Raw genomic sequence first — 13,577 nt, 5'->3', positions numbered from 1 at the left:
CCATGCTGGCGGACACCGGTTCGAGTCCTGCTTAGAGCAGGCGGTTCAAACAGTAGGGGTTGTATTGGTGCCGTGACCCGGACGGGAGTGAGGTTAAGGGGGTTGAATGTAACTGTCATAGGCTGGTAAGAGCTGTGCATGTAAACCTCACTCCTCTGATCTCAAGAGGCACTCTAGGGACTGATGCTAGATGATATGGTCTGTAGCCTCCTCGTTAGAGTGCCCAACTCCCATGCCGGCGGACCCGGGTTCGAGTCCCGCTGAGAGCGGGCGGTTCAAACAGGAGAGGTTCTCTCACCATTCTTGATTTTTCTAACACACACTCACAGTGTCCGGCCACAGTGTATGGACCCTCCCTTTGAAGAAATCAGGACAGTGAAGTGGTTGAAATTGGGCAAAAGTGACGGATTAATACACCAGGTGTAAACGAGTATGTGTCTCCTTCGTCCACTTGTGATCCAAAACGCATCTTAAAGGGTTAGTTCACCCAAAAATTCTGTCAATAATTACTTTTCTGTACACTCCAAACCTGTAAGACCTTCGTTCATGTTCAGAAGACAAATTAAGATATTTTTGATGAAATCCACGAGCTTTCTGACCTCCGATAGACTGCAAACATAATTATCACAATCAAGGTCCAGAAAGGTACTAAATACATCATTAAAACAGTCACGTGACTGCAGTGGTTGAACCTTAATGTTATGAAGATACGAGAATACTTTTTGTGCACAAAAACAAAACAAAAATACCAACTTTATTCAACAATTTCTTCTCTTCCCTGTCAGTCTCCTACACTGCTGATGCAGTGAACGCAGTGCAGAGCTTCCATGTTGTTCGTCACAACGGCGGCTCATTATTGGCCAGCTCCTGCGTCAGTATCACATGCATGCATCGTGCTGATCACGTGACCAGGAACACTGAGCCGGTGTTCTGACTTAGAACCTGGAAGTGCTGCACTGTGTTTACTACATAGTAGTTTGAGTGATAATAATTTGAATGAACTAATCCTTTAACACCAGGTGTAAACAGGGCCTAGATCTCAGCAGAAGCACAAACACACTGCAGCCAGAACTCAGAAGTGGAGTGAAACCGTATTCAACTGCAGTGTGAACGCGGCAAATAGGATCTGAATAGATGTGTTCAAGGTTACACTGGGTTTCCATCCACCTATTTTATTGTGAATTTTGGGTATATTGTGTAAAATTATCCAGTTGTGGCCTAATGGTTGGAGTTGGACTTGTAACCCGAAGGTGTAGATGTGTTGATGTCACAACGAATGTCAGTAACGCTATGTGATTCCTAAACATCCTGTGACATCAGAGCACTGTTCTGTTTACATTTCTTGTGCAGGTGAATCAGAAGTTGCGGGAAAGCGCTAATGTTGAAGATAATCCGAAGTCAAACCCCTGCACTGACCTGCAGCCGGCTCAGCCATCTGTGAGTGAACACACACACACACACACACACACACTCACACACACACACACACACACACGCTGACGCTGACGGCCGTCTCTCTCTCCGGTGTGTTTCTCTGCTGCAGTGCCCACAGCGCTGGTACTGGAAGCTGGTTCCAGTGAGTATTACACCTCTGATGCCTGAGCCTCATTTAGTGACGTGTGACTCCTCATTGTGAATGTGATCATGGATATTAAATCAGAGCTGGAGCCATTTATCAAGTGTGTCTGTCTGTATGTACCCGACAGAAGTGCCTTATTCTGACTGATCGATTGTGTGTTTGATTGATGGGTACAGTAGCATTCAAATGTTTGGGGTTGCTAAAAATACAGTAAAAACAGTGAAATATCATTACAATGTAAAATAGCTGTTTTCTGTGTGAATATCATTACTCCAGTCTTCAGTGTCACGTGATTCTATTATGCTGATTTGCTGCTCGAGAAACATTTCTGATCATCATCAATGCTGAAAACTGTCTATGATGAATAGAAAGAATAAACGTTTTATAACATTATATATGCTTTTACTATCTCCTTTGATCAGTTTGCTAAATTAAAGTATTAATTTCTTTTAAATAAAAATCATATTGACCCCAGACTTTTGAACGGTAGTGTATATTTACCAATACTTGGCCTTTTATCCACTTTCTCCTTCGACTCTCTCCATTAAATGACATGTGTGCTCATATAGGTCCAGCCAGTAGGAATCAGGGGGTGGGGATTCAGCATTGTCCCCGCCCCCTTTTACTTCTGTTTGTCATGTGACTGTGTGTGAATCTGGTTGCCGTAGCGACGACCCCAGGGCATTTACCCGTGTGCTCTCTCTGCCATACTGCACCCAGCATGCCATCGCATTTTGTTTGAAGGAGTCGGGGAATAAGCCTCCTGTGGTAACGTATCCGCCCGCCTCCTGTCTCCATCACACACACACACACGCACATCAGCATGACGTCATCACTGTCCTGTCTCAGATCTCTGCAGGAAACACATGCTTTTTGTAGTGTATTATCGGTTTTCTTTTTCTTCCAGTTTTACACGGTTTGTTTTCTCACTGTCACCTGCTGTATTTCCATGGCTGGACTCTGGATGGCGCTGCAACACGCTGAAGCCAGCAAAACTCGCATATATTCACACACTCACATCAGTGTTTTGTTCTTCCCCTTCACCTGTGAGCCTGTGTGAATCTCATGAAACCTGTCAACATTTCCCATATTTCATCACCAAAATTTGCATAATGATGTTTTTATGGCAGTTAACTCCCCAAAACTGTGAGAAGTGCTTGTTGTACAACCTTTTATTTATTTAATAAACTATACATGCAATACGATAATTAAAAGCACAATATTACATTAATGAGAATCAATATCAAATTAAATTTACGCTTTAAAGCTGATTTAAATTAGTTTCATAATTGACAGATTTTGCAACATCGACACTAATGCACTGAACTGAGCTGAATAATGAATTTGTCTCACATTTGATGAAGTTTGCATCATTGATTCTGTTATTTTCATCTTTGTTACTGTGATGCTGCTTTCAAACAATCTGTACTGTATGAAGTGCTGTAGAAATAAAGCTGACTCGACTCGACTATTAAGAAAACGACAATTGCAAATATCCAGATACATTATGATAATGACATTTATTGCATTTAGAGTAACAAGAATTTGTGCTTATGTTGTGAAAATGTTACAATGAAAACCATTTTATTACTAGTAAAAATAGACTTAATGTACAACATCATTTTATTAATTTTTTTAAATGTGACCCAGACATGTTTCATGTGATTATATATATATATCTGTGTGTGTGTGTGTGTGTGTGGATCTGAACACTCCTGCACGCTGACATTCACTCAATGATCTGAGTCACTGAAGGACTGTGAGTTCTGATGCACTTTTCAATCAGCTGCACATTCACTGATAGTGTTGAAATGAACAGTGAATGAATCACTGATTCTATGAGTCGGAATAAAAGTGAATCTGATTCAGTTTGTTTGTGTTGCTGTTTACCTTTCTGGTTTTCTTGAACAGTCTTTCTTTTTTTCTTTTATCTTTTGAACACATCTGAACTCTTTTCCTGCTTTCTGTGTGTGTGTGTGTGTCTGTCTGTCTCAGATCCGTTACAGGAAAGATAAGGTTCAGTCTAAACAGACTCCGGTGTTCGTGGTGGTGTCGGGAGTGAAGGATCTGTCTAACGGCTGTGCCATCGCTGCTGCGCTTCACTTCTACTGCCCTCAGATTCTGCCTCTGGAAGGTAAAACACACATTTATCTATCAGTCTAGAAGACTAACGGAACCCTAAAGCAGGGATGGACAACTCCGGTCCTGGAGGGCCAGTGTCCTGCAGAGTTTATCTCCATCCCTGATAAGAACTCACTTGCCTATAACTTTCTACTAATCCTAAAGACCTTGATTAGCTGGTTCAGGTGTGTTTTATTAGGGTTGGAGCTAAACTCTGCTGGACACTGGCCCTCCAGGACCGGAGTTGTCCATCCCTGCCCTAAAGTAAAACTACCCACATTTTTAGAAATGCAGTTTACTAGTCTGTGCTTCTGTCTGTAGATGTGTGTTTGAAGGACACCATGTCCCCGGCAGACAGTATGTACAACCTCCAGCTGATCAGAGATTTTTGTGAAAGTCACCTGAAGATCTGCTGCCCCCTACAGCTGGAAGATTTACTGTATGCCCCGCCCACTTTACAGGTGAGACATGCCCCGCCTACTCTGCAGGTGCAGCTTCTCTACCCAATTTACCAGTGAGATAAACATACAGCGAAACATATGTGCATCTTCTTGGTATTGAGAATTATGAGATATATTATGTAATTATAATTTTAAAAAATGCAATATATAAGAGTTTTGTTTTTTTGACCCCAAAGGTGAACATTATGTGCTTCCTTTCGGAGCTGTTTGCCACCTTGGAAGTGCAGAAACCAGATTTCGTCAAACCCATGCACACACTGGACCTAACAGGTAGAAATAAACATACATAAACATACGAGTGAACACAAAAACACACAGTGCATTCAGATCCTAGTTGAGCTCTCTCTTGTCTTACAGACGCATCTGATCTGGTCGACTGCACGAGTCCGATCAGTGGCAACAGGTAAGCGCTCCTATCAAAACACTCACATTATGTTAGCAGATGTTGAAATGCATCATGGGATCTGATGTTTTTCTCGCAGTGGCTCCCCGTCTTTCCTTCTGAAGCAGTCGCTCCTGCCTCAGTCCCCCTCTGTGTCCGGTGAGAGCTTTCTGCATGCTGGGATGTGTTGACCAACCTGTGAGATCTGTGGTACTTGTATGTCTTGCTGTGTATTTGTGTGTGTCAATGTCTTGTTTTAAGTGAAGTTTTGCATGTGGACTTTAAATTCTCAGTTTGGGTTTTACACTACAGGCTATGTTTTCTGTGGGATTTGTAGTTTGATGTTTTAAATGTTGCTCATTGTGTATGAGCATTGTGTAAGTGAATAATTACTTTTACATTTGTTGTTGTGCAGAAGGACGGGGCTGGAGCAAAAAGCAAATTAGGTATGTCTGTCCTTCAGTTCAAGAAAGTACAACTAATCTCATTTTTATGATACTAATTCTGTGATTTATTAGTCTAAATAATTTATATATTTTTAATTTATTTAACTCCTAACTCTTAATTTTAATCTTAATCTTAATTTTCACTTTCTCTGTCTCAGCCGTCCCCTCTCAGCTGTGGCCTTCAGTATCCCATTCCCACTGGACAGTGATGTTGATGTTGTTATGGGCAACCCTCTCTTCCGTTCTGTCAGCACGGATAGCCTCACTATGGTGACCAACCCTGGCTCTTACACGCCCCCAGAGGATCTGAGTAAGCTCATTGGTCAGGCTCCTCTAGGAGAGTTGCCTACCATAGAAGAAGCTTTACAGATCATTCATACCGGCCGTCCAGTACACAACGAGCCTCGAATGCGGCCAGAGGGGGCGCCGTCTGGCTTTTACCTCCACTCACCTGAAGAGGGTGGGGCCAGACTAAGCAGCTCCGCCCCCTGCCGAACAGGGATTATGTATCGACCAATAGGAGGAGGGATTAATAGCAGTGGGAACCGAAAACGGCAACCGGTAGGTTCACAAGAACACAATGGAGGTGTAGAGTGTGAAACACCAGAAAACTCCCCCAAAACCTCCTCCAGTCCAGCCAACGGACCCAAGACTGGTCGCATGACAAACTTTGCTGAACGCAGGAAGATGATACCAGAATCCCCAAGTAATTCCAGGTCCCAGGACGTAGCGTCATTGTGCAGCCCTGCAGAGATGAGCCCTGTTGGGGCAGTGGAGGCGCAGGAGCTGGGTGCACGTCTGGAGGAGAAACGCAGATCAATTGAAGCTCAAAAGAGGCGGATTGAGGCCATCTTTACCAAGCACAGGCAAAGGCTGGGCAAAACCGCCTTCCTTCAGCTTCAGAAGAAACAGGGGGAAGAGGTGGAAGACGACGGACAGTCCCTCACCCTGGATGAACGACTGACACAAATGGAGCAGCAACTTCAACAAGAGGAGGAAAGAGAGAAGGAGGAGGAGGAGAAGAAGAAACTGGAGGAGGAAAAGAAGAAAGAAAAGGATGGGGAACAGAAGAAGAGCACCAATGATGTATCTCCACCTAAACTGGAGAAACAGGTGACCTTCTCTGTTGAAACAAAGAAAGAGGTAGAGAAAGAGCCACCGTTGGTGGAATATAATGAGGCAGTAGCTAAGCTAAGCTCCACCCTACAGACCTTACAAAGAGACATGCAGCGCCTTACAGATCAGCAGCAAAGGCTCATGGGAAAGAAAACTCTGAGTTCTCCAAAAAACACCTCAAATAAAACACCAGCCTCCGGTAAGGCCTGGGTCATCCCAGCTGGTCCTAAATCCCCTGCTACACCCCCTCATCTTTCTAGAGATTCCACCCGTATCATTTCACCCTCTGGATCTCCATCACGTTCCGGACAACCTTTGGACACACCCAGATCCCCTAAAAGCTCAGCATCATCTGCTCCACGCAGATCCCGTGGAGCTGCTCCTAAGAGCCCCAAACGTCAACGTCCCTCCCGCCCCACGGACCTCGGCTTCCAGCCTCTCACACGTGTCCTAACGCCCCCACAGAATGTGGACACGCTTCCTCATCTGCGGCGAGTCTCTCCAAGCCAGTGTCAGGTGCAGACTTGCTCCTCACTGCGATTCGGAGGTCCACGCACACCTCAGGACTCTCCGCTGCAACCTGCTCAGCCTCAAGAGAGCACATCAGAATCAGGGTCCAGTGACCATAACACCCCGATCTTCACCCTGGAGCTGGAGGCTGGACCTCCGTCTGCGCTCCCAGCTGAACTGTTAGGAGGTGGGAGCAGTTCGGGAGCACCGTCAGAATGCTCGTTTGAAAGCGACATGCTCCTCAGCAGCGCCCTGGTGAAAGATGAAACCGAGGGTGCGGGGACTGTGGGAGATGACACAGATCTGGAACAGGGTGCAGAAATATTCTCATCAGATTCCATGAGTGACCAGACAGAGAATGAGAGCAGGCTGGGACTCGATGTGTTCTTCAAGGTGTGTGAAGGACTGCATGTGCATTTGTCGATGATACATTCAATTCAATTCAATTCAATTCAGTTCAATTCACATTTATTTGTATAGCGCTTTTCACGATACATATCATTTCAAAGCAGCTTTACAGAGAATACATGTCTGGGTGTTTGTAACGTGTGTATTTGTGGGTGTTCAGGAGGAGGGTCTATCAGAGGAGGAGATGGCCCAGAAAAGGGCTCTGCTGTTGGAGAGGCAGCAAAGACGTGCGCAAGAGATCAAGAAACGGGCAAGATATGGGCAAGAACCTGAGAACAGGTAAGAACACCCAAATATACAAACCCTCTCATTCGGGACCTGCACTCAGGACTCACTGATCTTTCCTTTCTCCTACAGTCAACAGGCTTCTGTGGATGACCTGCAAGCCTCTCAAACTCCACTGCTTTCACAGTCACTACCCACCTCGTACACCCCACCCCCTCCTTCAAAGGCCACGCCCCCAGGCACACCCTTGCGTCGGGGTGCATTCACACGGGCAGAGTATGAAAGGCGCCAGCAGCTGAAGATAATGTCTGATCTAGAGAAGGTTCTAAAACAGAAACCAGCAAAGCACAGTGGCAAAAAACAGCACACACACAAACCGCACAACAACCATGAGCTCACTCACACACGCTCGCCAGTGAAGAACAAAACAGGTAACCACACACATCACAAGCATCTTGTCACTTAACATAATTGCTATCTGCCTGAATGAATGAAACTGCAACATGTGCTCAACCATTGGACAAGACTTTTGACCTGTTTGCCGAGCAAAGTCAGATGGGAGTAGCCTTTGAAAGTTGTTTGAAAATATTTTTTGCACTTGTTTGGTAGTGCTAGTGGTGCAGAAATTACACACGGTGCTGCTTTAAAGATTTCACTAGCATTTCCTAAAACAAGTTGTGTTTTCTCACACAGCTGTAGCTATCCAGAAAGATGGCAGATCTCTACCAACTGAAAAACCAGCAAGGTACTGTACCCTGCTGCTTAGCCATGTTCTTATCTTCTGCTTTCTATTCATCTCTGTCCTTACTTACACACTTTCGCTCTCTCCCAACAACTCAGTCGTTCAGAGTCACCCTCAAAGGTGATGTCATCAGGGAAACTGGCAAATCAGAATGGAGAGAAAGACTGGGAGCAAGCCTCCAATGCCTCCTCTCCAGCCTCACTCCCAGAATACACAGGTAAAGAGCTGATACTTGACAAGAACCTGTTTGAAATATGAAGGCAATTTAAGTCATCTGTAGCTCTGTAGGTGGTTGCTGTTGCAAAGTTGCTAGGATGTTTTGTGTGGTGCTAAGCTGTTACTAAAGTGGTCTGAGTGCATGTGGGCACCTTGCTAGATGGTAGCTATGGTGTTTTGAATGATTGCTAAGAACCTCCTAGGATGTTCAGAGGGGTTTCTGGGATGTAGCTGTGTGGTTAATAATGCTTTTTGAGTGGTTGCTAAAGTGTTTGTGGGAGTGTTGCTAGCTGATTGCTAGGCTGTTCTGAATGATTGCAAGGCATAGGATGATTAGGATGATCAGCCACTTCCTTATTCTCCTGAGTGATTCCATCTGTCAGTTCCGTGCCATCTACACCCTAGATGGCCAGTCGGATGATTAGGATGTTCTGGGTGGTTACTGGGACTTAGCTGAGGTTTTCTGAATGCTTTCTAGAAGGTATTTAGGCTGTCCTGAATGATTGCCTGGTAGTTTCTATAGTCTGGTCAGTTGAAAGATGTAGAACAAACCATCAGAGCAATCTGAATGTAGTCTAGATGTGGCCTAGTAATGTTTTTATGTACTGTTTAAAGTATGTTGATTTTGTCAAGCCAATTAATAATCATATGAAGTCATAGTGGTTTAACTGCACTGTGTAGAACAGGTAAGCATGAAGACAAACCACGCGATTTGACCTGATTTGAGAAACAGCACCACCTGCAGGCTGTAATCAGCACCTTACTTTATATGTGTGGTTATCACTCACAGTCACAGTTTTATCTTCTGTTTCAGGTCCTAAATTATTTAAGGAACCCAGTTTTAAATCCAACAAGTTTATCATTCACAACGCGCTCTCACGCTGCTGCCTCGCTGGCAAGGTCAACGAATCCCAGAAAAACAAGATCGTAGAGGTGCGTCACTGTTTATCTTTTTTTGTCCACAGTCGTGACTCCGTCGTGCCCTTTCACATTCTGACAATCCATTTTCTCTCTAGGAGATGGAGAAGAGCTCCGCCAGCCACTTCCTTATTCTCCTGCGTGATTCCAACTGTCAGTTCCGTGCCATCTACACTCTAGACGGCCAGTCGGAGGAGCTGCATCGACTGTGTGGCGTCGGCCCGCGTGTCATTTCCTCGTCGGCCGTGGAGGCCATTTATAAATACAGCTCTGACAGGAAACAGTTCAGTACACTTCCATCTCGTACCCTGAGTATGAGTGTCGACGCTTTCACTATCCCCGCCCATCTCTGGCACACTAAGAAACACGGCACGCCTAAAAAAGTAGCCACACCCAAATAGGCCACTCCCACCATTATAAAGACCTGTTTGCACCAAGAACAATAATTTTAACAATATAAGCACCTACTTGAATGTACAATAGCTAAAATGATAATTATAATGATAACTATATTAGCGTCCACACCAACGGACAATATCGTTCTCTTTATATAAGCGCGCTGCAGTTTTGTCGTCTGTCTCTTTAAATGCTCAAGCTCTTTAAAGCAGGATGGATTCTGATTGGCTGTCAATCTTTCTTTGTTCATCAGCTGGAAACATTCACTCTGAAAGTGATTCGGTGATATCTTTCCTCTGTGCGGTTATCATTATAGTTGTGGTGTGGACATTCTCATAGAGTTACAGCGATTATTAAAAACTTCAGAATTATGGTTATCATAGTTATAGTTATTGTTGTTGGTGTGAACGAACCTTAAACCTCTCCGACCCAGACACACCTACTATAAGTGCCATTCCTCTAAAATTAAACATCTTACCAGCACTAAACACATGACACAACAATCTGTGTAATGAATTTTATGATCACCGAAAGACCTTCTCATGTTTTCTGACTCTGCATGAAGACGTAGACAAGCCCTGAGGTTTTCACGCAACTAAAGACTGAAGAAACCATACATCCTTTCTGCATGTGAATGTTCGGTTCAGTCCACATATCTCTTGACAGTCACACCAACTAAGCACTTGCAGCATTTGTTTCCCATTTTTATGCTCTATATTCTCTGCTCTTATAGATACACATTTTGAATCTCAGTCTACTGTAGTTTTAGTGAGAATCAGTTTCACTGTCAATCATCTGACTGGCTAGATGATTTTAGAGATCTCCTGCTGCTTGTTCTCTTTTACATTATTGCATCAGCCTTTCCGTTCCTCATGTGCTGAATCTGTGTGGAGTAAATGACTCTCGCTGTCCTCCAGAGACGTCCAGCCGTCCAAAGACTGTGAGGCACCATAGGAGTTGGTGTCTGGACTCTGTTGCACAGAGTTTGTGAGCTGAGTATGGATCAGTGGATCACAGCTCTGAGAACCTGATCCTGGATCAGTATTAAAAAGCCATTGAACCTCCATCATAATCATACAGCATTGGTGGCTTGTGTGCTGTGTGTGTAGAGATTCCCTTCGGACGCGTGTGTGTGTGTGTGTGTGTGTGTGTGTGTGTGTGTGTGTGTGTGTGTGTGTGTGTGTGAAGGGCTGCTGGAATGTTTTCTAATATGAGTTTTGACATCATGTTTGTGTGTGTTTTCCTGATCCATGATGATGATGATGATTTTATGTGGTGATGAACATGTAGATCAATAAAATCATTTCTAACATTTCAACTCCTGCTCCTGTAACTGGCTGACAACAAAGGTATGATTCCTGAATGTTGCTTATAAATAATGTTTAATGTAAATGTTTAGTTGTGTCTGAACCAACTTGTTATCTCGACTAGATGTCCACAATGCTGTGCATAAGGAATGTAATAGGCCTAAAGTCTAATATTTGGTATTAGTGTGTTTTTATAATTACAGTGTTAAATACTTTTATTTACAGTATATATATATATATATATATATATATATATATATAAAATGTACCCAATGCTGATGAGAATCCTGACAGATGCGGTTCACACACACTTTGCGTTTACATAGTTTTGTTTAATCCTCACAGCGATGATTAATTTGCCTGTTTAATGAGCAGATTGTGAAGACAGGTGAGAACAGATGAGACAGAAGAACCTCCAGGATTTGTGCTCGAGTCTTTGTGAGTCCATTCCACCCAATGGGTGGCATTGTATGTATAAATATATATCTGAAATCTAACTCAAAAAAAAAAAGAAAAAAGGGTGTTACATGTCTCCGCTATCTAAACCTAAACTTTATCATGTAATATAATTATTAATCATTAATCACTTTCAGAAATCTTATTTTATTACATTGTTGTGTGACTTGGTATGATACCATCTGTACTTTATTTTTTTTCCATAATATGGAAGAAACCATAATATGTTATATAAAAATGTTATATGAAAATACACATTTTAGTCGTGTCCCCAGGTTTTCACTCAGTCCTGTTACCCTCACACATCGGCCCCTCTAAAAAACTTGGAACATTCCACAAGACACATTTTCAACAGCAAGTTGCATCATGGGGATCTTATGCAGGCCATGAGAAGACCAAAAGTAAGTCCTTTTATTTTAAATTTCTGATTTGATGAAATTGTAACTATGACTGAGAAGGTCAATCACAATGTGATCAGCCACTAAATGTTGATTTAATAGTGTGAATATTAGTTGATATAATACTATTAACCTGTATCATGAGTTTTATAGTTGAAATTACTTGTACATTTTTAGGATTAGTTTTACAGTGTGAATGCCATACTTGCAGGGAGCTAGTCCACAACGAAGTGACTTAATTTTTTTGTCTTTTTCTTTCTTTTGTAGAAGAATGGAGTGAACCTATACTATGCAGTTGACAGAAACACCACCCACGGCATGCTGGAAAGGGATTGAGTGAAACACACCCGCAACATCTCTCTCTCTCCCTCCCTCTCTCTTCTCCTCTCTCTCCTCTTTTCCCTTCAACACAGAAATCTCACACACATGCACACACAATCATTCCTGTTACCCAGTGTTCACTCCTGTTACCCAGTGTTCACTCCTGTTATCAAGTGTTCGTTCCTGTTACCAAGTGTTCGTTCCTGTTACCAAGTGTTCATCCCTGCTACCCAGTGTTTGTTCCTGTTACCAAGTGTTCATCCCCGCTAACCAGTGTTGGTTCCTGTTACCAAGTGTTCATCCCCGCTACCCAGTGTTTGTTCCTGATACCAAGTGTTCATCCCCGCTACCCAGTGTTTGTTCCTGATACCAAGTGTTCATCCCCGCTAACAAGTGTTTGTTCCAGTTACCAAGTGTTCATCCCCGCTACCCAGTGTTTGTTCCTGTTACCAAGTGTTCGTTCCTGTTACTAAGTGTTCATCCCCATTACCCAGTGTTCGTTCCTGTTACCCAGTGTTCATCCCCATTACCCGGTGTTCATTCCTGTTACTCAGTGTTCATCCCCGTTACCCGGTGTTCGTTCCTGTTACCAAGTGTTCATCCCCATTACCCAGTGTTTGTTCCTGTTACCAAGTGTTCATCCCCATTACCCAGTGTTTGTTCCTGTTACCAAGTGTTCATCCCCATTACCCAGTGTTCGTTCCTGTTACCAAGTGTTCATCCCCATTACCCAGTGTTCGTTCCTGTTACCCAGTGTTCATCCCCGTTACCCGGTGTTCGTTCCTGTTACCAAGTGTTCATCCCTATTACCCAGTGTTTGTTCCTGTTACCCAGTGTTCATCCCCATTACCCAGTGTTCATTCCTGTTACCCAGTGTTCATCCCCGTTACCCGGTGTTCGTTCCTGTTACCCAGTGTTCATCCCCATTACCCAGTGTTCATCCCCATTACCCAGTGTTCGTTCCTGTTACCAAGTGTTCATCCCCATTACCCAGTGTTCGTTCCTGTTACCCAGTGTTCATCCCCATTACCCAGTGTTCGTTCCTGTTACCAAGTGTTCATCCCCATTACCCAGTGTTCGTTCCTGTTACCCAGTGTTCATCCCCATTACCCAGTGTTCGTTCCTGTTACCAAGTGTTCATCCCCATTACCCAGTGTTCGTTCCTGTTACCAAGTGTTCATCCCCATTACCCAGTGTTCGTTCCTGTTACCCAGTGTTCATCCCCATTACCCAGTGTTCATCCCCATTACCCAGTGTTCGTTCCTGTTACCAAGTGTTCATCCCCATTACCCAGTGTTCGTTCCTGTTACCCAGTGTTCATCCCCGTTACCCGGTGTTCGTTCCTGTTACCAAGTGTTCATCCCCATTAACTAGTGTTTGTTCCTGTTACCAAGTGTTCATCCCCATTACCCAGTGTTCGTTCCTGTTACCAAGTGTTCGTTCCTGTTACCAAGTGTTCATCCCCATTACCCAGTGTTCGTTCCTGTTACCAAGTGTTCGTTCCTGTTACCAAGTGTTCATCCCCATTACCCAGTGTTTGTTCCTGTTACCAAGTGTTCATCCCCATTACCCAGT

At 43.8% G+C, this 13,577-nt stretch overlaps 1 protein-coding gene across 3 annotated transcripts; it reads left to right on the top strand.

Moving 5' to 3' along the window:
- The first annotated feature begins 1,499 nt into the window (after positions 1-1,499).
- On the top strand, positions 1,500-10,978 carry LOC137031992 (calmodulin-regulated spectrin-associated protein 3). Of its 3 annotated transcripts, XM_067403418.1 has the most exons (13): positions 1,500-3,713; positions 4,022-4,161; positions 4,338-4,431; positions 4,519-4,564; positions 4,644-4,702; positions 4,959-4,989; positions 5,148-7,008; positions 7,184-7,302; positions 7,381-7,679; positions 7,942-7,993; positions 8,089-8,207; positions 9,021-9,139; positions 9,223-10,978. In XM_067403418.1, the coding sequence occupies exons 2-13, from the start codon at positions 4,042-4,044 to the stop codon at positions 9,523-9,525; spliced, it is 3,222 nt and encodes a 1,073-aa protein (XP_067259519.1). In that variant the 5' UTR covers positions 1,500-3,713; positions 4,022-4,041; the 3' UTR covers positions 9,526-10,978. The 3 variants fall into 3 exon arrangements, with proteins under 3 accessions (XP_067259519.1, XP_067259521.1, XP_067259520.1); XM_067403420.1 differs by lacking the exons at positions 1,500-3,713; positions 4,022-4,161; positions 4,338-4,431; positions 4,519-4,564 and having other exon boundaries at positions 4,652-4,753; XM_067403419.1 differs by lacking the exons at positions 1,500-3,713; positions 4,022-4,161; positions 4,338-4,431; positions 4,519-4,564 and having other exon boundaries at positions 4,664-4,741.
- Positions 10,979-13,577: the final 2,599 nt, after the last annotated feature.

The sequence above is a fragment of the Chanodichthys erythropterus genome, chromosome 12, assembly GCF_024489055.1.
Source record: "Chanodichthys erythropterus isolate Z2021 chromosome 12, ASM2448905v1, whole genome shotgun sequence".
In the NCBI taxonomy this organism is placed as follows: Eukaryota; Metazoa; Chordata; class Actinopteri; order Cypriniformes; family Xenocyprididae; genus Chanodichthys; species Chanodichthys erythropterus.
This window is presented reverse-complemented; position numbering and strand designations above follow the sequence as displayed.

Excerpts from the sequence above, each read along its gene's own strand:
- LOC137031992 (XM_067403418.1), top strand. The coding sequence starts at position 4,042 with ATGTCCCCGGCAGACAGTATGTACAACCTCCAGCTGATCAGAGATTTT. Across the intron at positions 4,162-4,337 it reads ATGCCCCGCCCACTTTACAG|GTGAACATTATGTGCTTCCT; the intron begins GTGAGACATGCC and ends TTGACCCCAAAG. Across the intron at positions 7,680-7,941 it reads GCCAGTGAAGAACAAAACAG|CTGTAGCTATCCAGAAAGAT; the intron begins GTAACCACACAC and ends TTTCTCACACAG.